The sequence below is a fragment of the Prunus dulcis genome, chromosome 3 (genome assembly GCF_902201215.1).
Source record: "Prunus dulcis chromosome 3, ALMONDv2, whole genome shotgun sequence".
In the NCBI taxonomy this organism is placed as follows: Eukaryota; Viridiplantae; Streptophyta; class Magnoliopsida; order Rosales; family Rosaceae; genus Prunus; species Prunus dulcis.
The window spans coordinates 2,963,657-2,989,474 of record NC_047652.1 but is presented as its reverse complement, the minus strand read 5'-3'; the positions used below and the strand labels follow the sequence as shown (position 1 = coordinate 2,989,474).

At 37.6% G+C, this 25,818-nt stretch overlaps 3 protein-coding genes across 10 annotated transcripts; all 3 read left to right on the top strand.

Annotated features, from left to right (window-relative positions):
- The first annotated feature begins 253 nt into the window (after window positions 1-253).
- On the top strand, window positions 254-4,399 carry LOC117620515 (protein Brevis radix-like 2). The gene is made up of 5 exons (XM_034350592.1): window positions 254-768; window positions 1,121-1,500; window positions 2,684-2,819; window positions 3,236-3,621; window positions 4,010-4,399. Exons 1-5 carry the CDS (start codon window positions 643-645, stop codon window positions 4,086-4,088), a joined length of 1,107 nt encoding a protein of 368 aa, XP_034206483.1. The 5' UTR covers window positions 254-642; the 3' UTR covers window positions 4,089-4,399.
- Window positions 4,400-4,888: 489 nt separating this feature from the next.
- Window positions 4,889-6,915, top strand: LOC117622454 (merozoite surface antigen 2, allelic form 3-like). 2 transcript variants are annotated; one of them, XR_004584992.1, is made up of 2 exons: window positions 4,889-5,425; window positions 6,215-6,915. XR_004584992.1 is itself a non-coding variant. In XM_034353120.1 (2 exons), exons 1-2 carry the CDS (start codon window positions 5,361-5,363, stop codon window positions 6,482-6,484), a joined length of 321 nt encoding a protein of 106 aa, XP_034209011.1. In that variant the 5' UTR covers window positions 4,889-5,360; the 3' UTR covers window positions 6,485-6,915. The 2 variants fall into 2 exon arrangements, 1 of the variants encoding a protein (XP_034209011.1); XM_034353120.1 differs by having other exon boundaries at window positions 6,229-6,915.
- A 6,216-nt stretch (window positions 6,916-13,131) lies between these two features.
- Window positions 13,132-22,545, top strand: LOC117621439 (GBF-interacting protein 1-like). 7 transcript variants are annotated; one of them, XM_034351916.1, is made up of 10 exons: window positions 13,132-13,662; window positions 14,453-14,508; window positions 15,296-15,428; window positions 17,765-17,894; window positions 18,526-19,097; window positions 19,622-19,955; window positions 20,319-20,586; window positions 20,876-20,968; window positions 21,345-21,794; window positions 22,041-22,545. In XM_034351916.1, the coding sequence occupies exons 1-10, from the start codon at window positions 13,488-13,490 to the stop codon at window positions 22,377-22,379; spliced, it is 2,550 nt and encodes an 849-aa protein (XP_034207807.1). In that variant the 5' UTR covers window positions 13,132-13,487; the 3' UTR covers window positions 22,380-22,545. The 7 variants fall into 7 exon arrangements, with proteins under 7 accessions (XP_034207807.1, XP_034207805.1, XP_034207804.1 ...); XM_034351914.1 differs by having other exon boundaries at window positions 13,135-13,662; window positions 20,873-20,968; XM_034351913.1 differs by having other exon boundaries at window positions 13,221-13,662; window positions 17,759-17,894.
- Window positions 22,546-25,818: the final 3,273 nt, after the last annotated feature.

Sequence of the window (25,818 nt, the reverse complement as noted above, 5' to 3'; positions counted from 1 at the left end):
ATTATACATTTTTAAGTTCTAGTAATCTGGTACAAATTCGGTCAAATTCAATCCAATTATGTTTCCTTTTTAGCATGAGATTTGACATAACAACAAAATTAGAAGGATTTTACAAATTTTTTAAAGCGTTCTTAAATTGCTCAAATTTAAAATTATATAGATAAAATATAGAAAATTAAAACTACGGGGACTATAAAATGATGCATAGATGAAAATGACTTTTTCCCTTTCTTCTAAGAAGGGAATGGGGTTTTGTTTTGTAGGGAATAGGTATAAACTTTACAAGTCATTCGGATCCAAAAGAAAACACATCCTTGCAAATCGCCACTATCACATACACCCTTCCTTGGCCTCTTTCCTTCATTAACGGTCACCTCCTCATCCTCTCTCTCTCTCTCTCTCCTCTCTCTCTCTCTCTCTCTCTCTCTCACTCTGTTCAGTGTACCAACCAGAGCCCATAAGCTATTGCCATTTTTCCATGTGGAGGTTCTGTGGGATTGAATTCACTGAAGAACGAGATCTTCAGCTTGTTGCTTATTGTGGTTGGCTGTGATTGTTCAGTGGGGCTAGCTTGGCACTTGGCAGAGGCTATCTGATCCGAATTCTTGTTCTATTTATTTATTTTTCGATTGAGAATCGGAGATGCTTACTTGTATACCCTGCTCCAAGCAGCTCAACAATGGATCTCTCCACCATCAACAAGACGAAGACGATGCCGTGGCTGGGACTCCTAGAACCAAGCAAGCCATCAAAGCTCTCACTGCTCAGGTAATCTCGTAACTCGTAAGTTTTTATACTTCTGTTTGGTTTCACAGAAAATGTAGAGAGAAAAAAAAAAAAGGAGTTCAATAATGCTTTGTTGAGCCTAATTGACATTTGGGTGATGAGTTAAGAAAGACCCAGAACCTGTTTTTTTTCGCTAATTCTCTCTTCATTTTCTCAGGAACCAAACACAGAGTAAGGTTTCTGTTCTGTTCTCAATCTTTGTAAATAAAACAGTGGGAGTGTAAAAGATTTAATTCAGCTGAAACTTCACAGTTTTGTGAACAAAACCATGGAATAAGTAAGACCCAGATTTTATTTTTCCAGCATTTTCTAAGAACTACTTATCTTTTTTCAGATCAAGGACATGGCATTGAAGGCCTCAGGAGCCTACAAAAACTGCAAGCCATGTTCACGGTCCTGCAATGACAACCGGAACCGGAACTATGCTGAATCCGATACCAACTCGGAGTCGGCGAGGTTCCACTACTCATACCGGAGAACAATGGGGAGCTCGAATTCGACACCCAGGCTATGGGGGAAGGAGATGGACAGTAGGCTTAAAGCCCTATCCAGCGGGGAAGGGACGCCGGCGTCAGTGAGTGGACGGACGGAGTCTATTGTTTTAATGGAGGAAGATGAGCCTAAAGAATGGGTGGCACAAGTGGAGCCTGGTGTGATCATCACTTTTGTTTCTTTGCCCCAAGGAGGAAATGATCTCAAGCGTATTCGGTTCAGGTACTTTCTCTTGTTTGGAGTTGATATGATGGTGAAGATTCTGATTTTGGTGGAGTGTGAATGTGAATGTGTGACCACATGCTTTTGCTATGGTGCTGCCGTTTGAACCACTGTATCTTTTTGTCCATTGTGTTTTGATCTTTTTCTGTTTGTTCTTGATCTGGAAGTATAGCTTCTGATTCTTTGAATGTGATTACTTGTTTTTAGTATGGGAATGTTGATTGGGGTTGGTCTATCGTCACATTGTCCATTGTAGTTGGACTTTTAACAATATAATGAGAGTGTGGGATTGTAGCAGGTAAGTTGCATGTGAACTGTCATTTCTCACTCATTTGTGTGGTGGGTGGCCCTAGATTAAGAACCAGCTGATACTCTTCAACGGTTTGAGCTGTCAAAGAGTTTTATTTTGTTTTTAGGATCTTAACATTCTACCATATTCCCAAGACCTGACGTCCTCATCATCAGCCCACCCTATTGACACTTATCTGGTGGTACTCTCTCCTTTCATGGGTAGCTTTACTCATGGTGTATTCAATGACTTAACATCACGATAAACATAATACCAGTGTATATTAATCCATTCTATGAGATCGTTCCGTGCTAACCCGAGTGTTGGATGTGGTGTCAAAGAGAGAAAGACTTCATTGATGAGACTTTAGAATTGTAACACACTTTGTATGGGTCTAAATATGGGGGAGGCCTACATCTCTATAGCTTTGTTTAATTTCCATTAAGTTTTGCTAGGTGATTACAAAGTGGTTAAAAGCAACTCATATGAATATCTCGCCTTCATAAAGAAATAGACGTACAGTAGCTCCACGTTATGTGAACTTATGTCCTGTACAGATATACTATTAACTATTTGTTAGGTGACAAACGTTATGTGAACTATGTCCTGTACAGATATACTATTAACTATTTGTTAGGTGACAAGTAAGAGTTCTAAATCAGCAAAAGAATAGTCCCAGTCTTGAATCAATGTCCTCTAATTATATGTTGACATCTTGATCAGTCTTGTTCCGCAGTCATAATCAGCAGGATTTGGTGCTTATCCCAAAGTTCTGTTTGCTTGAGTGAACTCTTATTCACCCTGTGATATATGCCCTACTTGTTTATCTTGTTCTTGTTGATCATGTCGTGAATTTACTAAATCTACTAATCACTGTCTTGTAAATTTGATCAGTCGTGAAATGTTTAACAAATGGCAAGCTCAAAGGTGGTGGGCAGAAAATTATGACAAGGTCATGGAACTGTACAATGTCCAAAGGTTCAATCACCAAGCAGTCCCACTTCCAACTCCACCTAGATCTGAAGACGAGGTGAGCTCATCCCCAATGTAATTATGCAAATATTTTCTTGATGTTGGTAACCTAAGGGGTAAGTAAAGGTAAAATAAATTTTATTTATCAAGTATGCATTATTGATTCTAGAAGGATCAACCAGAGAACTTCATCTGTCGTAATTTGGGCATGAGGTTGAGACATTTTTTATCACCAGCCAAGGTTGTAATATGGAACATTTTGTTATCTGTTGTATCTCAGATCAATTTAGTTATAATATGTTGCCTACCTCCATCCCTTTCTTTCTCACTAAGTTACTTTGATTCATGAATTACCTTGCTATCCTAACAACATCAAATTTGGTGATCAATTTTGTATGATTGGAATCACATTCTAGCGTTGATGATGTACATTTCTAATGTTTAAAAGTACTTTTTTTCTTCCCCCTCTTCCAGAGCTCAAAGGTTGAATCTGCTAGGGAAAGTCCTGTGACTCCCCCACTGAGCAAAGAGCGCTTGCCGCGCAACTTCCACAGACCAATGGGAATGGGGTACTCTTCATCCGATTCACTTGACCACCATCCAATGCAATCCCGTCCTTACTGTGACACCAGTGGTCTAGCTTCAACACCTAAACTTTCCAGCATCAGTGGGGTGAATGAATCATCATCAATAGATGGTTCTGTAAGGACTAGTTCAGAGGCAGATCGCTCAGGAGAGTTTTCAGTTAGCAACGCTAGTGATATGGAGACTGAGTGGGTTGAACAGGACGAACCAGGAGTGTACATCACTATAAGAGCATTGCCAGGTGGCACTAGGGAGCTTAGACGTGTCCGGTTCAGGTAACTAGGTTTCTATATTGTGAATAGTTATTTTGAGTTGATTTTTGCTAAGTTGTATTTTGTACTGCCTTGCTTGTGGCATTAGTGATTGTTTTGTTCTCCACTGCTGTCTGAAATAGTGAGAACATAGACCGGGTCAGTACATTTGGTAGTTTTCTTTTTTACATTCCGGTGAAGTGTGGATTGTGACACCATTTCCCTATGGATGGTATCACATGCAAACCAAAGCCTTCCTGTTCTTTTACTATTATTTTTTTGTTTGACTTGCAAAGTTGGACCTTAATTCAACAATGAAGTGAGGCTTTTCAAGTATATACCAATTTATCTTTTGCACTGGTCAAATTTGCTTGAATATGAAACTTATTTTCTGTATCCTTTGCTTATGCAGCCGGGAAAAGTTTAGTGAAATGCATGCCAGATTGTGGTGGGAAGAGAATAGGGCAAGGATTCAAGAGCAGTACTTATGACTTGGAAGTTAGCACATCTTTCAGATGGTGGTGGCTCATGGAAATTGCATTTCCTCTTGAAAATTACATTAAACAGCTGTATGTTCTTAGGCTCAATCTCCTCAACAAAGCTTTCATTTATCGACTGTGCCCCAGTTATTAACTTAGGTTAAATATATCTCTGTGAATTCTGGAATTTCTTTTTTCAATTTCGGGTGGATAATGTTGTTGGTTTCATGGGAATTTGGTAAATGGGTGCATAAAATGGGGATAATGAGAAATGTTTACAAGAATGAAATTTGATCTATAATGGACATATACTTTTCATTTTACTCAAAATGCAAACTGCTCTCAGTTTCTTAATCTGAAATGCAATGTTCTTGGTTGGTAAAAAGTATTCATGTTTTGTGCTCCTATCAACCGGCTATTACATTTGCTTGAAATTAGTGTGTGGCTTTCTTGAAGAGTTGTCATTCACTTCCCTCCTCCTAAAAGCAAAATGAAGTTTCTTCCTTCATCATCCTCTAAGCATCATAAATTGATGGGTTTATACTTCCATAAAAATGTAGATAAATAAATTGATTTTAGGCCAAATAAATAAATAAACATTAGTGCAAACAGAAAGGCCGAATGCTCATTTTAGTCCTGGGACTTTCACCTCCCAAGCATGGATTTCATTCAATCAATAGGAAGGATAACAACATAGCGTCGACATGTAAACTGTGGCCTATTTATAATCTTCCCGGAGAAAACCACATAGGACAAAACCGGAGTAGTCTTTAAAGTTCCTGGAATTTCTCAAATTCTGTTTTAAAATTTGCCAAACATGTTACTCTCACCATATGGGACTTTCAAATTCCACATACCCCAAATCCCATCCGAAAGTCCCTCAAAAATTTTGGCAAAAAAGAAAAAAAAAGAAAAGGCGCGAGATGTGACGACCCTGGTCTAGCAATATACCAATCACACAGCGACAGCTGTCCGTCTGTTCATATAAATTCGTTCTTTCTTTTCTTACTTGATTTCCCCTCCGGTCTGAAATTTCGAATTTCGTTGCTGCCATGGACCCAAACCAAGGCGGAAAGAAGAAACGGAAAAGAAAGAGAAATAGCCTGAAAGAAATGGCGGGGGCTCTGGCTGTACCATGCGAGCAGTGGCGGAGCGCCATTAGAATTTAGAGAGAGAGAGAGAGCAGTGGGAGGTCCACTTCCTCCTCCGGCTACCTCCACTCCACCACGTGTCCCGATCTCGTGCCTCTGGATCCAAGTACAGAAAGCGATGGCCATTTGAAAGATGGATCTCGATTCTCTTCCAACTCAGACGTCGTCCTCACCGTCTGTTTCACTGGCAAGATTCTGGTGAGTCTACGCTGCCTGTCTCGATTACCTTCTCGTCTTGTTGATTTATTTTGCTATGTGAAATTGTCTTTCAACTGTTTATTTGCGTTTCGTTGCTGTTGCTGAGAAAATCAAGGGAAAGCGAATTGAACTAGTTGTACGATTGAAATTCTAGTATCTTTCATAGCACGTCTCCCCGTGACTAAATTCTAGTGCTGAGAATTTTTCTGAATTTGTTTTTTTGTGTGAAGAATTTATTTGAATTTGAATGGCGTGAGCAATGAATGATATAATGAAGAGAATTTGTTACTTGTGTCAAATGTTTCGATCCTTCTGGAAATATCCTTTGATTCAATTTTCTATATTAATTTATCACAAGATTTTACGATCGATTTCGGGAAAAAACTGTACGGAGGGAGTTGTCTTTTTACATTTCCTGGTTATTGGAAGCATTGCATTATTTAACGATCTGACTGATAATCACAATTTGTTATTGAAAAGGTAGTGAGGAATTTTGAGAATTGACAAGTACAATGATGAAGAAAATGAAAACTTGAGGCCTACATAACTCAATTGACAAGTATTTACATCAGTAGCTTACAGTAACTCTTTTTTGGATGAAATTCTTAGATAGGTCTATAATTGTTTTTTTAGTACTTTTGGGAGTTATCTAATTGTTGTGATTACAAGTAGGGAAAAGAATAAAAAAATTTATATATTTACAACAAGTGAAAGCGATTCGTTTACCTAAATATCTCAAACAGTAGTTTCTGTAACACATACACGATCGCTAATTGATACCAAATATAGTGTTTCTTATGTAGTTTAGTATCTCCAGATGTGAAGTACATATCTGCCACTCCTGGTTCCGCTGTGAAGGACATTTGTGGTGTTGCTGGCAGAGCTGGTGAAGGAGGAAATGGTAGGAGCGGAGCTAGGGGTGTAAATGGCATAGGAGGAGCTTGCAGAGGCCTAGTTGGCAGAGGCAGATCTGGTGGAGGCGTAGTTGCCGGCATAGGCGAAGATGGCGAAGGTAGAGGCACAGAGAGAGAGAGAGAGGCGGAGATGGCGGAGGCGTAACTGGCAAGGGCGGAGTTGGCAAAATCAGAGCTATTGGAGGTGTAGTCGGCACAGGCGGAGATGGCGGAGGCGTAACGGGCAAAGGCGGAGCTGATGGAGGCGTAGCTGACAGAGAAGTAGTTGGTTTGTCCCCTGACTTGAGGCAAGGTACATTGGGCACAGTAGTGCCAAGGGAAGTTCCAATAGCATTATTGCAGGAGGCATAAATCTTCTTGCCAAGAACCGCAGAAGTGATTTTGATGCAGTCCATTATAATGTTGTGGCAACCTGAATTCTGGTCACAATCTAACTAGATCGCCTCCTCACTCACAGAAGTTCCTTCAAAATCAATGTACTTCACATAATCCACCGACAAAGTCGAGGGCTGACTTTTGCAGTCGTGATCACGGTCACAATAAAACTGGTCAATGATGATAGGATTTTTAGCTGCATCGAGTGTGATCTTTTCAAAAGTTATGTTCCTAGCATACCCCGATCCGCCCTGCCATGTCTTGATTCTAGCTCCATTTGTAGTCCCACTGAAACTACAATCTTTCACGTACACATTGTTCACTTTCTCAAGCGCCCCATTTGCTCCCAAGCTTCCCACACTTTTTGCAAAATAAAATTTTAAGTTAATATGATATTTTAAGCGAAACTTTTTCAATAAGGATTTGTGTTAAGGACTACGTACCTTATACCATGGCCTGGCCCGTACGCGATGTTGGCGATATTGAGATCGGAGCAGCCACCGTTGATGGCTATACAGCCATCGCCGTCATTTTCTCCTGAACCATCGATCAAGAGATTGCCCACATTCGAAAATTGGAGCCAATCATCACACCCTTTCCATGTATCCATCGTTTTGGGTGCCACCAGTTTGCCTAGGATCTGCTCACCACACTCAATAGGATAGGGGAAAAAAAATTAATAAGTTTTCAGTATGTAATAATCATATTGTTGAGAAAATAATAATTTGAATGATTTATTACCTGAACATGAACACTATTTGAGTTGCAAGGACCTTTAAACTTGATGGGCTGCAATAAAAATGTTTTCGTCTCTGGTATAACAAGTTGGCTTCATCAACTGCTCCACATAACTCTCCCCGAGTTGTTACAAAAGCCTCTATGAATATGTGGTTTAAAATTCAAAGTTTGATAATATTAATACGTCAAGCTAATCTAACAAATGAACATTACTCGAAAAAATTAAACGCATTTGTTACGAGAAGTTAATTACCTTGGAATCATCAGTTCTTTCGTCTCCAACAGCACCATACTTGAAAACATCAAATATTCTTTGGCTATACACCAAACCAATCAACTGAGATGAAGCAATCAAGAGTCTAACAAGCATGTTCTTCTTATTGTTCACGAAACAATGAAGAAGAAACCAGAAAGATGGTAAAGTCGCTAAAGCTCTCGGGCACTAGAACAAAGTGATCCTAATAGCAATAACTATATATGATGGTAGGGCGTAGTATATATAATATTCCCAAAGGGGCTACTAATTATAATAAGTTTTGTTTTCCAATTAGGAAATAGGGTTGTTTTAAAGGTTCAAAAGACCTACATGCTTTGAGTTTTGCATGCATTAATTAGACTGCCTTTCCAAAAATAAAATAAACCAATATCTAACCAGGAATTGGATTAGCAATCAGCCTTGTTTTTAAAGCTTCTTTGATTGCTCTTTAGAGAAAACAACAATATTTTCTAAATTCTAAGTCCGCAAATATTTTATAAAAAAATATATATATACAGTAACACATTGTTTAAATAATTTCTTTTAACGAGTATTTTCTAAGAAATTAAAGTTTAATTCAACAAAAAAATATGCAAGCCACCCTACATTAGACGATGGTGTACAAGTCTTACTTGCCAAATACCAACCTAATTAAATTGAGATTGGAACTAATACTTACCTATTTTTGCTCAAAATTTGGCTAGGAAATTGCTAATTTTTCTGTGTTGCACTAATAGTGACTAGTAGAACCCTTTCCGCTCAATAATATTGCAAGCATTATAACAATGGGTCATGGGTATAATGGTCTTTTTATTCAACTATTCATTAGTTGTAAATTCGACATGTCATCGTAATACTACCATATGGTGTTACTAAATCAAATCTATGGGTGAGACCGATTTATATTTTAAATAAAATATACATGTGTTATAATGTAAATGAATTAATAATACAACGTGACAATGTTACGGTCATCTAAAAATTTCTCTCGATCAGACCTCAAAACAAGTTGATTTCTTATCTCTTAAAAAGAAACAATCTTTAGACCCATCCATTCATAACCTATGCCACTAAAAACTGCTCCAAGAAAATGGGTTTTCATGTTATTTGGTCGTGGACTGTTACATTGATAAGTTTTTCTTATTCTAGTTCGTATTTTGTTAAAAAGAAGTCATGATTCAATGAGAAGTGAGAACCAATATGGAATATATTTTTATTTTATTTTAATTATTTTAATCTATAGGTTTGTTGAGGGACTACATGATTTTGTGTAGAATCAAATGATTGTCCAAAAAGTACAGAAACATTCATATGTCTAGATTCTTGTTTTCTGAATGATATAAAAGTAATGTAGCAAACACCAAAACAAATCCCACCAACAAAATAATTTGCCACTTTACTAATTTTATCACTTTGTAGTTATGCACTTTAAAATCTCATTCCCTCACTTTCAAAATCTCATCACTTTAAAGTCTCATCACTTCAAAATCCTTTATCCTCACTTCTAAGTGAATTGAGCGAATTTAGTGTTGTGTACGGATTTAGCATTAGGTCCAAAAAAAAAATTTCTATGTATTTTTTTTCTTTCGTAGTGGTTCTATAGTTAATAAAATACGGTGCAATGCTAGAAACACCAAAATGCCATAATTTTTTTTCTTCTTCTCAACATTGGAAATTAAGTTATTATGTGATAAAAAGAAAACTCATTGATTACAATAACAATATATTTATGCACATAAACATAACTTTCATTCTTATATAAAATACTAAATATTCACCTTAAAGGTATTGAATAAAATAATTTGAAAAATAGAAAATAAGACTAGTACATAGTAATAATCACACATTGTTTTACTTCCAAATTGGTTCATAAATTCGATTCGTTGCATGGACCTCAATTTATTTATTCTAATTCTAACTCTCATCAAGTTAAATGTACCTTAAAATATTTTTTTTATTTTTTATTTTTTAAAAAAAAAAGACTTTGGAAAAGGTCAAAGGAAGGAGAATTTTTTAAAAGAAGCCAAAATGGACAAAATTGCCCTTATTTATTTTTGGATTTCCTAAGGAATCCTTTACATTTGCATGTCTTTGGTTTGAAAGTTGAGAGGTTTTTCTGTCTTTTTCAAAAAAGTTTTAGCTTTTTTCAAAAGTAAAAGTTTGTTTTTGGCTAAAACCTAAGGCCCCGTTCGTTTATGTTTTGAGAGCCCATTTTCATTTTGAGAGAACAAAAACAAACAGAAAACCTGTTCGGTGGGCAAAAACAAAGAACAGGGAGAACGTTTTATGAAAACAAGAACAACTTCACGTCTACTTGTAGAAAACAGAAAAAAGAACTGTTTTCATTCTCACAGGAAACAAACTCTGAAAACACGCTGCTTCTCTCGCTCAATCTTCTCTCCGTCAGACCAAAACCGCCGTCAAAAGTTGCCAGCAGAGAACCACATGCAGAGCTTGAACCACGACAATCACCCAATCAAAATCACCATCGCCCCATCGAACCAGATTGACATCAGTGCCACTCAATCTGTCACATCCCGGGATTGGCTCCGCCGTAGCACGATATTGTTCGCTTTGGGGCCCCCTCTATGCCTGCACGGTTTTGTTTCTGGGAGCACACAAGCAACTTCCCAGCGGGTCACCCATCTTGGGATTGCTCTAGCCCTCAACTCGTTTAACTTCGGAGTTCCTACGACTCCGAAGCCAGTGAGCTCCCAAAAGGCCTCGTACTAGATGGATGCGGGTGTGCACATATAAGGCACATCACCCCCTCTCCGTTGGTTGATGTGGGATCTTACAATCCACCCCCCTTAAGGGCCCGACATCCTCGTCGGCACACTCGCACCACACGACATAGTGGCTCTGATACCAAATTGTCACATCCCAGGATCAACTCCGCCGTAGCACGATATTGTCCGCTTTGGGCCCCCCTCTTTGCCCGCACCGTTTTGTTTCTGGGAGCACACGAGCAACTTCCCAGTGGGTTACCCATTATGGGATTGCTCTAGCCCTCAACTCGCTTAACTTCGGAGTTCTTACGACTCCGAAGTCAATGAGCTCCCAAAATGCCTCGTGCTAGATGGATGCGGGTGTGCACATATAAGGCACATCATCCCCTCTCCGTTGGTTGATGTGGGATCTTATAATCCACCCCCTTAAGGGCCCGACGTCCACGTCGGCACACTCGCACCACAAGGCAGAGTGGCTCTGATACCAAATTGTCACATCCCGGGATCAACTCCGCCGTAGCACGATATTGTCCGCTTTGGGCCCCCCTCTCTGCCCTCACGGTTTTGTTTATGGGAACTCACGAGTAACTTCTTAGTGGGTCGCCCATCCTGGGATTGCTCTAGCCCCCAACTCGCTTAATTTCGGAGTTCCTACGACTCCGAAGCCAGTGAGCTCCCAAAAGGCCTCGTGCTAGATGGATACGGGTGTGCACATATAAGGCACATCACCCCCTCTCCGTTGGTTGATGTGGGATCTTACACAATCGAACCTAACAGAATCTCTGCACAATTGAATTGAACCACCATCATTGAACAAGTAATTGTGAATCAATTTTCAGCCCAAGAAAGGGAAAAGGAGCTGGGAAGCTATTGGAAGGTGAGGTTGCATTAAGAGAGAGACAGAGATAGGGTGTAGCAGCATGAAGAGAATGTGGAAAAGATGGGGGTTGGTCTGATTCTTCAATTTTGGAGAGAGAGAGAGAGAATGAGAGAGGCATCTGGCGGGGGAGAGAGAGAGAGAGGGAAGTGATAGAATTGGGGTGGGTTTGCAGAGAGTGAAAGATAATGTTGGGTTGAGGTTTCATTTTAATTTAAATAAAAAAAAAGATAATTCTAGTTTTATACTTTAGAATTTTATTCTATTTTTTAAATGATATTCTTTTAGATGATTAAAAAAATACTTTTTAAAAATAATATACGTACTAATTTTTTTTTTGAAACTCACATATTGATTACATAATGTTGTATTAAAAAAGCATAATGCATTTTAATTAAAGTTACATATTCACTGTTTTTGTAATTTTCACATATTTCTGCCAGACGCGCTTTTACTGTTTTCGTTCTCTGAGAACAGTTTTCAACTAACCTACCAGACGCGTTTTTGTTCTCTGAAAATGCATTTTCATTTTCTCGTTTTCATTCTATGAAAACATTATCTGAAAATGCTCTCTAAAAACATTACCAGACAGGCCCTAAATTTACTATAAAAAATATATAACTCTCATCATTGTATGTAATAATAAAGTTTTTTTTTTTTGGGTTCATTCACTATGGAAGGGAGGGGGAGTATTATATTGGGTTGGCTTAAGAGCACTTCCAATGAAAGGGCTTGCTCAGGCAAAAGGCCCCCCCGGTCTCCCAAAACCCATCCCAGCAGTGCCATCTAGCCCTGGCAAAAGCTGGGCCCTACCAAGCTCGGGCACACCCAAAGACAAGACTTGTCTGGTGGGCTGCTGCTGCCTATGTAAGTTTACGTCAGCGGTCAATTTAAATATAAAAAAATATGAAAAAAAAGGAAAAAAAAAGAAGCCATGTCCTTTACTTCCCATACCAAAACTTCATATAAATTCCTCTCATCATATCTCATGTGAATAGTGATTGCCCTTAAGTTGTCATGACAATGGGTGGAAATGCATCATAGGGCAGTCAATATTAACGTGAATAATAACTCCCCTTGCCTCCCCTTGTATTTTGCCATTGCAAATGGGTGGAAGTGCTCTAAGGTTGTCTTCCTAGGTGAATCAAACCCATATACACTTTTTTTCGAGGAGAGGAGGCGGAAGGGGAGAGTTTGCCCACTTTTTCACTTTGGTGCCACCCATGTGCATGTGTAATTATAATGCTTGTGTGTCAATATATCCCTGAAGTTAATCCAAAACTAAACAACGTTTTTATCATAATAGGATTGTGAAATCCAAGTGCTATTTGAAAAAGCCAAAAACACTTAAGTTCGTCAAAAAGTGCTTCTATAATCCATAAGCACTTCCTTATTTGTTCATCAAACGCTATTAGAAGCACTTAACCCTTTTAAAAGCACTCCTAAACAGGCCCAGCCCAAAATATGTGAGTGTGTCATAAGTAATTGTTAAATAACTATATAGATATAAGATATATTGGGGGAAAGGAAAATCGAATATAAGACCTCGTGTGCAAAGATAAATGCTCTTTACAACTTGAGTTAGTGCCTTGGTCAACTAACTGTGTCTGCCAAAGTTACACTTTTTGGTGTAACCTATTTGAACGATTCAGACCTTTTTTACCGACTGCTAAATACAATGTGCAAATTTAAAACTACAGAGACAATACCTAAAATTATACAAACCAAATTTGTAATTTATTCTAACAATAATAGAGAATTAATTAATGCAAAATTTTAAATTAGTTAACACCACGACCCAGCCACTAGTGTAGTGGGATAACTTAGAAGGAAAATTGGGGTTTAAATTCCAAGCCGTACAGTCGGCTGTCCCGTAATTTAACCTAAACATCAAGGGCAACTCCTTCAAATCTCAAAATTTCAGGATTTTGCCCCTGAAGTCTTTGAGTGGTAAAACGTTTTCAAAACCCTCTCTTTCACTCTCTTCCTTTTCTCATCGGATGCTCACAAAACCCTAGCCCTGGCTTCTCTCTCCCGCCCTCTGCTACATTAGGGTTTTGATTCCCTATAAATATTGCATTATATAACGTATATTTATCATATAATATTTGGGTTTTTCTATTTTTCCCTTTTTTGTTTTGAATTTTAATTTGGGACGAAGTAGAGTTTAGAGATGGTCTCTGGTTCGCGAATCGAAGGTGGGACTCAGATAATCTCTGCGGGAGTGAGAAAAACCATTCAATCCATCAAAGAAATAGTGCGTAATCACTCCGATATTGATATTTATTGGGCTCTCAAAGAAACCGACATGGATCCTAATGAAACCGCCCAGAAATTGCTGAACCAAGGTATCTGCCTTTGACTCTGTGATGCATAGTTTTGTAGCTCCGTGGCTTTGTGCGGTGGCTTTTTTTGCCATGTTTTGGGTTTTGGGTTTTGTTTGTTTTTGTTATTTTTGAGGTTGGTATTTTCCTTATTGAGAGGTTACGTGGTGCTCACTGAGGCTTTTATCTTGCTTTCTACCGAGTTTAAATTGTCAACGGTTTGGGTTATTTTAGTTAAGTATCTAGTTTGTGAGTTGTTTTGTGGAATGTAGAACTAATGTTTGTGTTATTGAGGTTATGCCAGTCTAAAAATTCAATCTTGAGCTCAGTTTCATGAGCCTAATCATTGAACAGTTTAGTTTTCAGGCTGAATTTTAGTGACTGGGAGTGGTAAACCAATAACTTTTTGGAAAGAAGTAGTGGTTTTCAATCTCCTAGTCGTTTATTCCTTCATTATACTAGTATCTCTTTCAGTTCTATTTATTTTCTCATGGAGTTGGTACTTTGCTTTGCTGAAACCCATAGATAGGTCAACTAAGATTTTGATTTTTGGTGGCTTCTAATGTTGCTTTTTGAGAATCTCCTCCCATTAAAAGTTTCTCTTTAGCTTTATTATATGTACATATTTATATGCTTGCATTACACTTTTGAGACTCTATTGGAAATTGTATTAGTTTTGCTTTATTTTCGTAGAACCTGTCAACACAAATTTTCTTTGTTGATTGTGTTATATCTTTTTTGCTTGCAGTTTTTTTTGTACTATATATTAGTGCAGTTTTCTTACTATGATTATTCTCACTTGTTTTTTATTCAGACCCATTTCATTTGGTGAAGAGAAAAAGAGATAAAAGGAAGGAGGTATCCTCTAATGTAAGTTTTGGTTTGGCTTTGAATTATCATTTATTTTCTTTGTGGATCATTCTTTTCCCACCTTTAGCTTTACGTGACATTATATCTTAACATCATACATGTGAACAACTGGACAGTAGTTTCTTGTTCTGTATGAAGATCTTAAGTCTTTTCAAAATAAGGATGTAATGAGCTTTTTAGACTACCGAGACATGCGTGGGTGGTTTTATACTTTTGGGGTTTTGGCTTCCTGAATAATACAAGTCATCAGTCAATAGTGACAGAGACACACTACTGTACCACTAATCTACTGGTTTTTATTGGACTTATTAAATTCACCGTCTTCTTGGCAAAATGATCCCCAGAAATTCAGTAACTAGCGTATGCTCTTATCAAGGAATTTATGTTTTGTGGAATCAATGGCCCACCATAAAAATGCAACCAATTAATCCATTGTGATATGATGAGCCTTGGTAATCAATTAATGAACTCTGGAGTGATTCAACATTGTGTGTTTCAATTCTTCGAGAAACTTCTTGGTGCTCCTAACTGAGCTTGTTAGTGGACTTCACTTGAATTTTTGATAAATTGTAAATGCTTTTGAATGATCACATTGTGCAAAAGTTATCGTTATATGATTTCTCATTTGTTGTTTAATTATTTGGAGAGAGTCATAAAGTTGTAGGACTCACTAAGTTCTTATTTGCAATTAATATTATTGTAACTTTTTTAATGTTAAATCATTTTAAATTGTTGCAAGGGGAACTTATTATAAAGCAAAAGTTTTACTGCTTTAGTGTATTTGTAGCTTCAGAGTATGGGGCACACGGTTTCTGTGGAGCCAAGAAGACATTTTGAGAGTGCAGGTCAAGGACCGAAATCAAATACATCTGCTGATCGTAATGTTAGAAGAGGAGGTTATGCTCGCAGTGGTGTAACTGGTAATTCATTTATGCCTGAATTTATTTACAATTTTGTTTATATTTCTCCTGCTATATTCTTTTTTACTAATATTTTTTAATTGGTTTCTTTGTTCAACCCTGCTATTTGAGTTCATGTACCTAGTTGGTAAAGAAAGATAAATTCTTGAAATGGCTTTGACCAATACTTTATCACGTTTGTTATCTGGTGTCAACTGGGTTCATTACATTTAAAAAAATGTGTGCAGTCTTATGCCTCATTGTTCATCAAGAAACATTGTTTTTATTTCTTCTGGGAAGTTAATTACTGCTTTGTGGAATTTTGTTGTATTGGTTTCTTGAGTTGCTAATGTGCTCTATTTGGATGTTTTTGTTTAGTGCAACACCTTTTCACCTTTAATGTGAATTTAATTAAGCTATGAATAGGTTTTTTCTATATTTCCTATAAAAAAGTAAGTATTGAAGAATATGGATGCATGATGGATTGGTGGGCTATGTATTGGAACATTGTGTGATTTAACTAATGTAAAACAAGTGGCCCTTTACTTGGCTGAAAGGAAATCTGTATCTAGATTTAGGAAGTCCAGGGTCTATTTTTCTAGGTTTTATGCTTCTTATATTCCCAAAGCGTAAGGGATTGGGGAACCACAAACTATACAGTGACTATGAAGCGCAGCATAAGGTTTTCATGTTGCAAGTGGATCAAGAATCGTTGAGAGTGTCTAGTAAGATTACTGAAATAAATGGATTGTGAAGTTTTTTGATAAATGTAGTTTTAGGAACGGCTTAGGAGTTGATGGAAAGTTTGAGAGAAGCGGAGATAAGGATTAGAGAGCTTCAAGTTAATGATTCGAAACTGGAAAAGACATGAATAAAAGAGCCTAGTAGCTGGAAGTAGTGATATTAGATGGGTAATAGATACTATATCATATTTCCAAGAGGTAATGATGCGCCGAAACTTAAATGCTGTGAAATTAATGAATGCAATTCTGGCTGGAGAGCGTAATACACTTCAACAATCACAGAGAAACATAATCAGAGATGTGACTAGGAAAACTAGGTACAATACTATAAAAATGGATAACAAATTTGCTGTCTCTTATGCGATGGTAGTTAGTCTCGCCTTGAACAGAGAGCATACAAAAGATTCCCGTACGTTACGGCAGTGGGTCAGTTGAATCTTTCAAAGCTGGAGAAAGTAGTGTTTGTGAAGAGTGACAGATGGGACTATGCTGGTCTGTGAGAAGATGAAATGGCGTGGTTCATGGTACCAATTACAGTGGTCCCTTCGACATTACTGAATAAGAAGTTAATTCTATATTCCTTCCAAAAACAAGAAGCATTATTATTTTGTAATAGCAAGCAGGAGGCAATGGGGATTGGCTACTGTGGTAAATGCTTTCTTGACCATCCCTTCTTGCAATTTCTCTCAATATGGAATCCGGTTACAAATGGGATGAATGCTGAGATGTCAGCTATGGAGGGTAATGTGGAGCCTGAAATGTTGATTCTGATAAGCCTTGCTGTATCCCAAGCAGTTGTTGCAGGAAAAGGTGTTTTGTCTTTTTAGGGAAACACTTGATTTCTAATGTTAAATGGGGTGCTTGGGGGATGGTGGGATGGACTCCGTAGGCCCAGAGTTTGTAAGGAAGTTAGAGAGTGAAGCTAGAACTAATTCTGGTTTCAGGTCGAGGACAAGGCCAAGTCACCTTTTTACTGTCAACCTGGTCCCTGTTTCGTCGACTTGTAATTCAAGGCTTCTTTTGGGGTTCTGTGGCTTTTTAAAAAGATTCTAAAGAAGCTTTAGTATAAATCCAGTGAACAAGTGTTTTGTTAATATCATATAAAAGCTACTTAAATTAAGCAGAAGCACCAGTTGAGTGTTTGGTAAATTCTATAGTTTCGTAAATTTTGTGATAGAAGTGTTGTGGAATTAAACATTACCAAATGAACCGAGCAATCAGGAATGCATGTTGATTGTTTTGGTGTATTATAAAGGTGGGTGTAAATGTCTAATAAAAAACCAAAAGCATCAGTGGCTTTTGAACAGAATCTCCTGATATAATTTAAAAGCACCTATTACAAGTAGAAAGCACCTGGGCAAGAATTTAACAAACACACGCTTATGTGCTTCCTTAAAAGCACAGGCTCCCTGTTTTTGAAAACAATCCCAAAACAACGGCTGATACTACTAATGTTAACTTTATATAGCCATGTTTACTGTGTTGATTTCATTTCGAAAACTTTTTGCATGATGTATTTCCGAAGAATTTTGTTGCAGTGTTGCTGGCTATGTTACTCTCCTCTGTAATGTTCCTTTGAATTACTTGGTGATGATATAATCTTACTAGGTACAGGAATCAGCAGAGAGTTTCGTGTTGTGAGAGACAACAGAGTTAACCGAAATATCAATAGAGAAACCAAGCCTGATTCACCACAATGTACAACATCCACCAATGAGCAAGTGTCAAATATTTCTGGAAAGGGGTATGTTCTGCTATGCTTTTTACCTTGTGTGTCTATTATATGTATACCTATATTTTAGTCTTTGGGATGAATAATCACCCCCATCTTGTTGTATTTTAAAAAACAGCAGCAGTTAGAGTTTTGTTTGATATAGAGATCTCTTGGGTGTATTGTCACACATTGAGAAATAGAAACTGAGATATCAAGAAAAGGAGAACTGGTAGCATTCGAAGTAATGAAATCTTCTCACCTGATGAAGCTTGGCCGTTTAGGATTTGATGTAAGTGGAAATGACAAAGAAGATACAGACTTTAGGGATCTTATGGTGGGTTTTTTCCCCCCCTCCTTTTTTCTTCTTCTTCTTCTTGCTGGGGCGTAAAATGACACACGGAAGTAAGGAGGGGTATTATTATTTCTTCTTATTGCGGGATAAAATGACGTCAGTAAATATGGGTATTTATTACGCAAAGTAGCAACCCAGAGAAAACTGACAGGCCTTAAGTTTCAGCAGTTGGTTTGTATTTAGTACTTCAGTTGTTTAAACAAGAATCTTTCCTGCGTTTAATTTTTTAATAGTTTTGAACAATATGTGTTTGTTTTAGCCGTGTAAGTAATGTGTTGATTTATGATGATTGTTTCGGTCTGCTGTCAGCCCAACAGGAAGTTCAAGTAGTCAAAAGCCATCTAGCAGACAGAATTCATCTCAAGTATCAAATGGGCAAACTGATCCTCAAATTAGAACCAGTGATGCTAATGCAACTGGTTCTTTAAGAAAAGAGACATTGGTGGAGAAGCGAGTTACTCTTCCAACTGCAGCTCTGCGGGTGCAAGCAGTGAAGCCAAGCAATTCCCAGCCACACTCTGCAGTGGTGGTGTCGAGCAATTCTGTTGTTGGGTTGTATTCTTCTTCCACAGATCCTGTTCATGTGCCATCTCCAGATTCCAGACCATCTGCTTCTGTTGGTGCTATTAAACGGGAAGTTGGTGTTCGGAGGCAATCTTCTGAAAACTCCAATTCATCTGCACCTAGTAGTTCTCTCTCAAATTCACTTTTGGGAAAAGAGGGTTCTACGGAGTCATTTCGACCTTTCACTGGCATCTCTAAAACTGATCAAGTTGGCCAAACCTGTGAATCTGTGATGCCTAGCGTGTCCGTCAGCAGACCATTCTTAAGTAATCAGCACAATGCCAGGCCGCATCAACAACCTGTGGGTCATCAGAAAGGTATGTTTGCTTTAAGAATTGGATAAAAAAATTAGTGAAGTTCCTTTTGAGTATGAATCTGTCTTCACACAATTACTTCAATAGCAGAAATATCCTAAACAAATTTATGTTCTTGTCAGAAAACATAAGAGTTATTTGGTTAATTTTTTTTGGAGGTGTGAAAATTACCCTGTTCTATGACAAAGCTGAAACAATCTGGAAGATGTTGACAGCCAATGCATTGTTACTAGTCAACCAACAATAGATAAAAATTGTCATAAATAAAAAACCAACAGTAGATAAGGTGGAATTTGCATTGCTATTCTCGTGGGATGAGAGTGGTACATGCTCACATGCTTTCTGTGTGCCGTCATATCTATATGTGCCTTTTGAAAACCACTGACTTACCATTGAAGAAAACTTTGCTGTTTACCAAAACAATTTTTTTATTTAACATATTTTGCATTTTTGTTTGTGAAGATTTGTCTTTACTTTTTTCTAACTTAAAATTCTAAAAAGAGTTTTAATCATGTTTCTGGATGTAGCATCCCAGCCTAATAAGGAATGGAAACCTAAGTCAAGCCAAAAGCCAAGCTCTAATAGCCCTGGAGTCATTGGAACACCAACAAAATCTGTTTCATCTCCTGATAATTCCAAGGTCTCAGAGTCAGAAGCGGCTAAGTTGCAAGATAAGCTTTCGCGAGTAAATGTATATGATAACTCTAATGTCGTCATAGCACAGAATATTAGGGTTCCGGACAGTGATCGTTTTCGGCTAACGTTTGGAAGCTTGGGGACAGAGCTTGATTCAACAGGGAATATGGTTAATGGATTTCAAGCAGGAGGTACAGAGGAGTCAAACGGGGAACCTGCAGGAAGGTAGGTGTTATCTTTTTTTTGGGTCCTTATGTAGTAAGCAAGTGTCAAATTTTGGTAAATCTAAAATATGAATATTCTTAAGATCCATTTTCTGAATTGTATCCAACTCTATGGATGGTAAAGTTTTTGAATCAATTCTGCTACAATAAAGAGGGTGCTGATGTAATTTTAAGAATTAATTTATTAATTTACCATCTCCTTGCTGTGTAGCTGTATTTACAATGCTATCTATTTATAATTTTTTTTTTTGTTCTTCTTTTTTTATTCACTTGCGAAGTGGAAAACATGTTTTAAGAAAGCAAAATAAGAGTGGTAAGATCTTTGGGTAATTCCCTTCGGCTTATATATGCCTCTATTGTGCAGTTTGTCACTATCAGCTCCACAGTCCTGCAGTGATGAGGCTTCTGGCATCAAGCCAGTAGATTTGTTAGATCACCAAGTTAGAAATTCTGGATCTGATTCTGCAGCATCAGGTGCAGTGCCTGAGCGTCAATTGCCTGAGAAAAATGACACCTCAAGTCCTCAAACTTTGGACAATTATGCAGATATTGGTTTGGTTCGAGACACCAGTCCGTCCTATGCACCTTCAGATTCACAGCAGCAAGAACAACCAGAGTTAGAAGGTTTTTCGGTGAGTACACTGTTCATACTAGTGCCACCTTTTATATATAAATTTTATTGTCACCTTTCAAATTTTACTGGCCAACCAATTTTCCTGATCTGATGAGTGTTAAGTATGATTTTTGGTGTTTTCTAAAACTTCGTTGTTTGGTTTGCTGATAGAAGGCCTTAGTTTGAAAGAAGTATATGTGTGTTATAACATTCTCTTTTTTTTTTTTTTTTTTTCTTTCAACATAATACTGTCTTTTTTTTTACAACATCTTGTGAATGTCCATTCTGACGCTTTGGGTTTGAAGCAGGCGTTCGATCCTCAGACTAGTTATAATATACCTTATTTCAGACCGCATATGGATGAAAGTGTACGGGGACAGGGTCTGCCATCTCCACAGGAGGTAGGTTTAAGTGGTTACTTTATTGTGATATGTACTACAGTTACTGCTACACATTTTAGACACGCCTTTGGACGCATTACAATTGCTGCTTGATACCTTTGTGATATTGATGAAAGCTCAAGGACAGGGTCTACCATTTCTATGTACATGCCCTACACACTGAACCCTGTTTAAAACACCTGTTTTCCATTTGATACACTAAAACTGCTGCTTGATACCCATTTGTGTGCAAAATCTATTCATGTTTTGTAGGGGACCCTGTAATGAAATATTTGTTTTCCTGGCATTTTTAAAACAATAGTGAAGGGAATATTACCTTTTTCTTCTCCACAACTCTTAGCACATCTTTGATAGATGCTATTTTCTATGATTACAGGCAGTGAGTTCACATAATGTCAACAGCATCACTGCATCAACAGTTGCCATGGTTCAACAGCAACCACCCCCTGTGGCACAGATGTACCCACAAGTTCATGTTTCACATTATGCTAATCTTATGCCATACCGCCAATTTCTCTCACCAGTTTATGTTCCACCGATGGCCGTGCCTGGCTATTCCAGCAACCCTGCCTATCCTCACATGTCTAATGGCAACAGCTACTTGCTGATGCCTGGTGGTGGATCCCACCTAAATGCAAACAGCCTCAAGTATGGAGTTCAGCCGTTTAAGCCTGTCCCTGCTGGAAGTCCCACAGGGTACGGGAATTTTACTAATCCTAATGGGTATGCAATCAATGGCCCCGGTGTAGTTGGAGGTGCCTCAGGGCTCGAAGATTCATCTAGAATCAAGTACAAAGATGGCAATCTTTATGTCGCAAATCCACAGGTAAAATTAAACATTTGTTGTAGGGACACAATGAATGCAAAAATTAGGGTACTGTGCATTAAACTATTTGCGTTAAAATAAATTGATTTTAATTGTTGAATAGTATAATTACCTGGGTTGGAATCAATGTTCCATCAATGCCTTACCGAAGAGCTGGAGAGGTTTTGACAATGTCTCATTTGTATTGATTATTGATCACATCAACGCATCTGGTCTTAATTATTTTCTTAACATTTGATCTGGCAGGCTGAGACATCAGAGATGTGGATTCAGAACCCAAGGGAGCACCCAGGCCTGCAATCCACTCCATACTACAACGTGCCTGCTCAATCACCTCATGGTGCTTATATGCCTTCTCACGCTGCTCATGCTTCCTTCAATGCAGCTGCAGCCCAATCTTCCCACATGCAATTCCCAGGTTTGTACCACCCTCCTCAGCCTGCTGCAATTCCCAATCCACACCATTTGGGTCCTGCTATGGGTGGTAACGTCGGAGTTGGGGTGGCAGCAGCTGCTCCTGGGGCACAGGTTGGTGCATATCAGCAACCCCAACTGAACCATATGAATTGGCAAACCAACTTCTGAACAAAGAACGAACAAAAAAAGTAAAAGGAAAATGTGAATCTAACTCCTTGGTTGTAAGGCCTGAAGTAGAGGTATAGCAGGGTTTTTCTTTGTCAAATGAATATAACCCATAATCTTTTCTTATTTAATGAATCAATGCTTCATGTGGTGTTCCATTTTTCAATTTTCTTCATGTGCCATACATAAGGTCCTATTGATATCAATATTTTCTTATCCTTAAAATAATAAACAATTTGGGGGCTGGAGAAGGGTTCGAACTTGCATGAAACTAATTTTAATTTTTTTAGATAGTAAAAAATTTGAGGGGTTATAGGTTGAGGAGTTGTACTGTGTGTTCAGTTGTCTACTGAATGCATAAGCCATTTTTGACTCTGGATGTATGTGAAGTGATTGTTGACCATTGGTGCATGTGAGGCTCACGTACAATGAACGGTCAGAAATTGCCTCTCCTGAAAAAAAAAATGTATTCGAAAGAACAATTCAAAGGAAATCGAATGTAGCTTTCTCTACAGTAAAATAAAAGAAAAGAGAAAAAGGAGAAGGGTGCTTTATTTCCTCTAGAGACATGGGTATGACCTGGGCTTTTGGCAGAAGAAAGAAGGGGAAGAGGTTGGCTTTATTCTCTATCGTTCTCCGTTCTATTCTACTAGTGAGAAGGAAAAGAGAGAGGCAGCTATCATTCATGCTTTGTGTCATTCCTCTCTTTAAGAGATCTTAGAAATGTTCTCATTACCTCGGGATTGCCAACACAAGTCTTCACTTTTTATTTTTATTTTTTTGTTATGTCTTTCATGATTCTGCACACATGACACGACAAAGCTATCTACAACCCCACAAGGCTGAAGCTGAAGCTGAAGCCCCACGTTTATAAGTTAGCTAAGCAAATCCAGATGAGCTTTCAGTTTCCCAAGTTGCTGCATCCATTGGCTATGGCCTATGATTTTGCTCATCCAGCCGTTGGGAATTCAGTTGTCTTGTCTACAAGCTTTCTGGCTCAGTTCTCTATAATCTGGTGGTGATATTATCATAATCATTCATAGGTTATCTTCCTCAAAAACTGAATATTTATGTGTGGTTAACCCTATAATAATATTAAAAGTGATATTCCATCATCTGAATTGCGGACTCATTTGATATTGTATTTTAGCGGTATGAATTGTTCATTTTTCAAGTTTTTATTCATAAATCATCTTTGAAAAAAATAATTATATAAAAAAACTTAATTGTGATGAAATAAATAGACGAAAACAAGGTTTTCAAAGATATAATAACTAGCATTTAATCATAGGTTAAATTAGGTGTGATTTGGATTTTTTTTTTTACCGAAGTACTCTATGCATGAGCACGTTCAAAATAAACGGTTGGATCATTGAAATATAATATATAATGAACTTTACAAAGGTACCTCTGGGTTTATTTGAGGAATGCCTCAAAGTTGGTTAAACCCATCAACCCTGGGTTGGGGAGATTTCAAAAATCAAATTTGTGGATGTAGTTAATGTTTATTAGTATAATTAGTTTAGATTTGTAGGTTAGGTACTCTTCTTTATAATTAAATGCCAACGAGGTTTAGCCGAATGAAAAAGGGCATTGATTTGCAGACCAGTGATCTCATATTCAAACCTTCATGACACTTTGATAGTGTGTGTGAGAAACCTCCCCGTCTCCCTTGTAGGGGTGGGCATCTCATCTGAAAAATTCGCCTATCAACCATATTCGAATCGATGATTTGGTTTGGTAAAATTATTATTATTATTATTTAATTCTTCCAATTTGATTGGTACCGAAAATTTTGGTTAAAAGACCAAGTAACAATATCCCTAAATTTGTACCGAACTGATATTTATAATTATACTGTTATTTAAATATTAATATACGTGCCAACTTATCAATGGCTAAATATGAAGATTATTAGGCCTCTTTTATGTAGTTTTTGGCTCTTTGAAACTTTGAAACTTTGAAACTAATTTTCATGGTGTTTTGTAATATTATTTACTATTTTATTATGTATTTTTCATGCTCGTCTGTAACTTTAAAATTAATTTCTTTGATTTCGCATTTGGATGAATTAGACTATTGATTTTTTTTAATCTTTTACATGGATAATTTGGAGTATTTGTTCAATACTAAACCCTAAACCCTAAACCCTAAACAAAAGAGCCCCCTACCGTTCCGAACCGACTTGTGCCTGGGTGGGGGTTGACCCAGTGGAAAAACGCATTGACTTGCAGACCAATAATTTTAGGTTCGAACCCCCATAACACCTTCGCAGTGTGTGTTTGAGAAAACCCCCTTCCCCAATATTGCTTGAATTAAAATTTTTTTTATTTAAAAAAACTACATGTTCTGGCTAGCGTTTTTAGGTAATATTCAATTCGGTTTACAACTAGAAAATTCTCTCTCGTTTTGTATTTCTCATCACTAAGAAATGAACCAAAGCTGTAGTAACTTCTGCTGCTGGTGGTCATCTCCTCTTTCATATATGCCTTCGCACGCATGCTCCCTTAACCTACCCTTTTTATTTCATTCATGATTCTTTTTTCCTTTCGGGATATAATTGATTCCGAACTTATTAGGTTTTGAAGTTGAGATATTTTCTAACATTAGAAGAGAAATATCACTACACCAAGAGTTAATTGATTTATACGTTAACTTTTTAAAATGAAAATAAAGTTGTGTACACATTTTGCAAAAAGATGTGTTTATATAGTTAAAATGATTTCATTCCGCGATTTAAGATCTAGCTGCTACGAATAAGAGAAAATTAAATTGGAGGTTTGCAATGACAGTTTTGAGATCGTGCACATTGAATATCAGTACATAACATAACACATAATTAACTAGGACCCATTTCTTAAAGAAAGATCAAACCCTAAGTATAGCTAAGGATTTGAATGATGAGCAATAGTGCAGGCGAGGCATTTTTATATAGTTGTGTTTTGTGTTGTTTATGCAGTTGTGAGTTGTAAATATATGGTAGCCTTGGCTTTACAATATGATGATTGAGATGGGGGCAAAGCAATCTATGGTTTTAGTAGGAGCTACTCGCTATGAGTTGGGTGACCCATGCAAGGTTGAAAAGAAAGATTGAGAAGAATGATGGAAAAGCATGGACCAAATTAATTTACAAATTTCAACCATCCTTTCCAAGTACGCAGGATGGTGGTGTAGTGTTGAGGTGTTAGCATCATTCTTTTTTAAAAGATTTATGGTTGATGATAAATAACGAAAAATAAGGGGTAAATGGAAAAAAACAAAGAAAAATGAAGTCCCTTTTTTTTGGGGGGGGGGGGGTTCAAAGTTAGGAAGAATGAGAGAGTTTTTCACACATATTGTACAGTGTCATGAGAGTTCGAACCTAAGATCATTAGTGTGCAAATTAAAGTCTTTTTTCACAGAATTAAGACCCCATAAGCAAAAAATGAAGTCGTTTGATGCG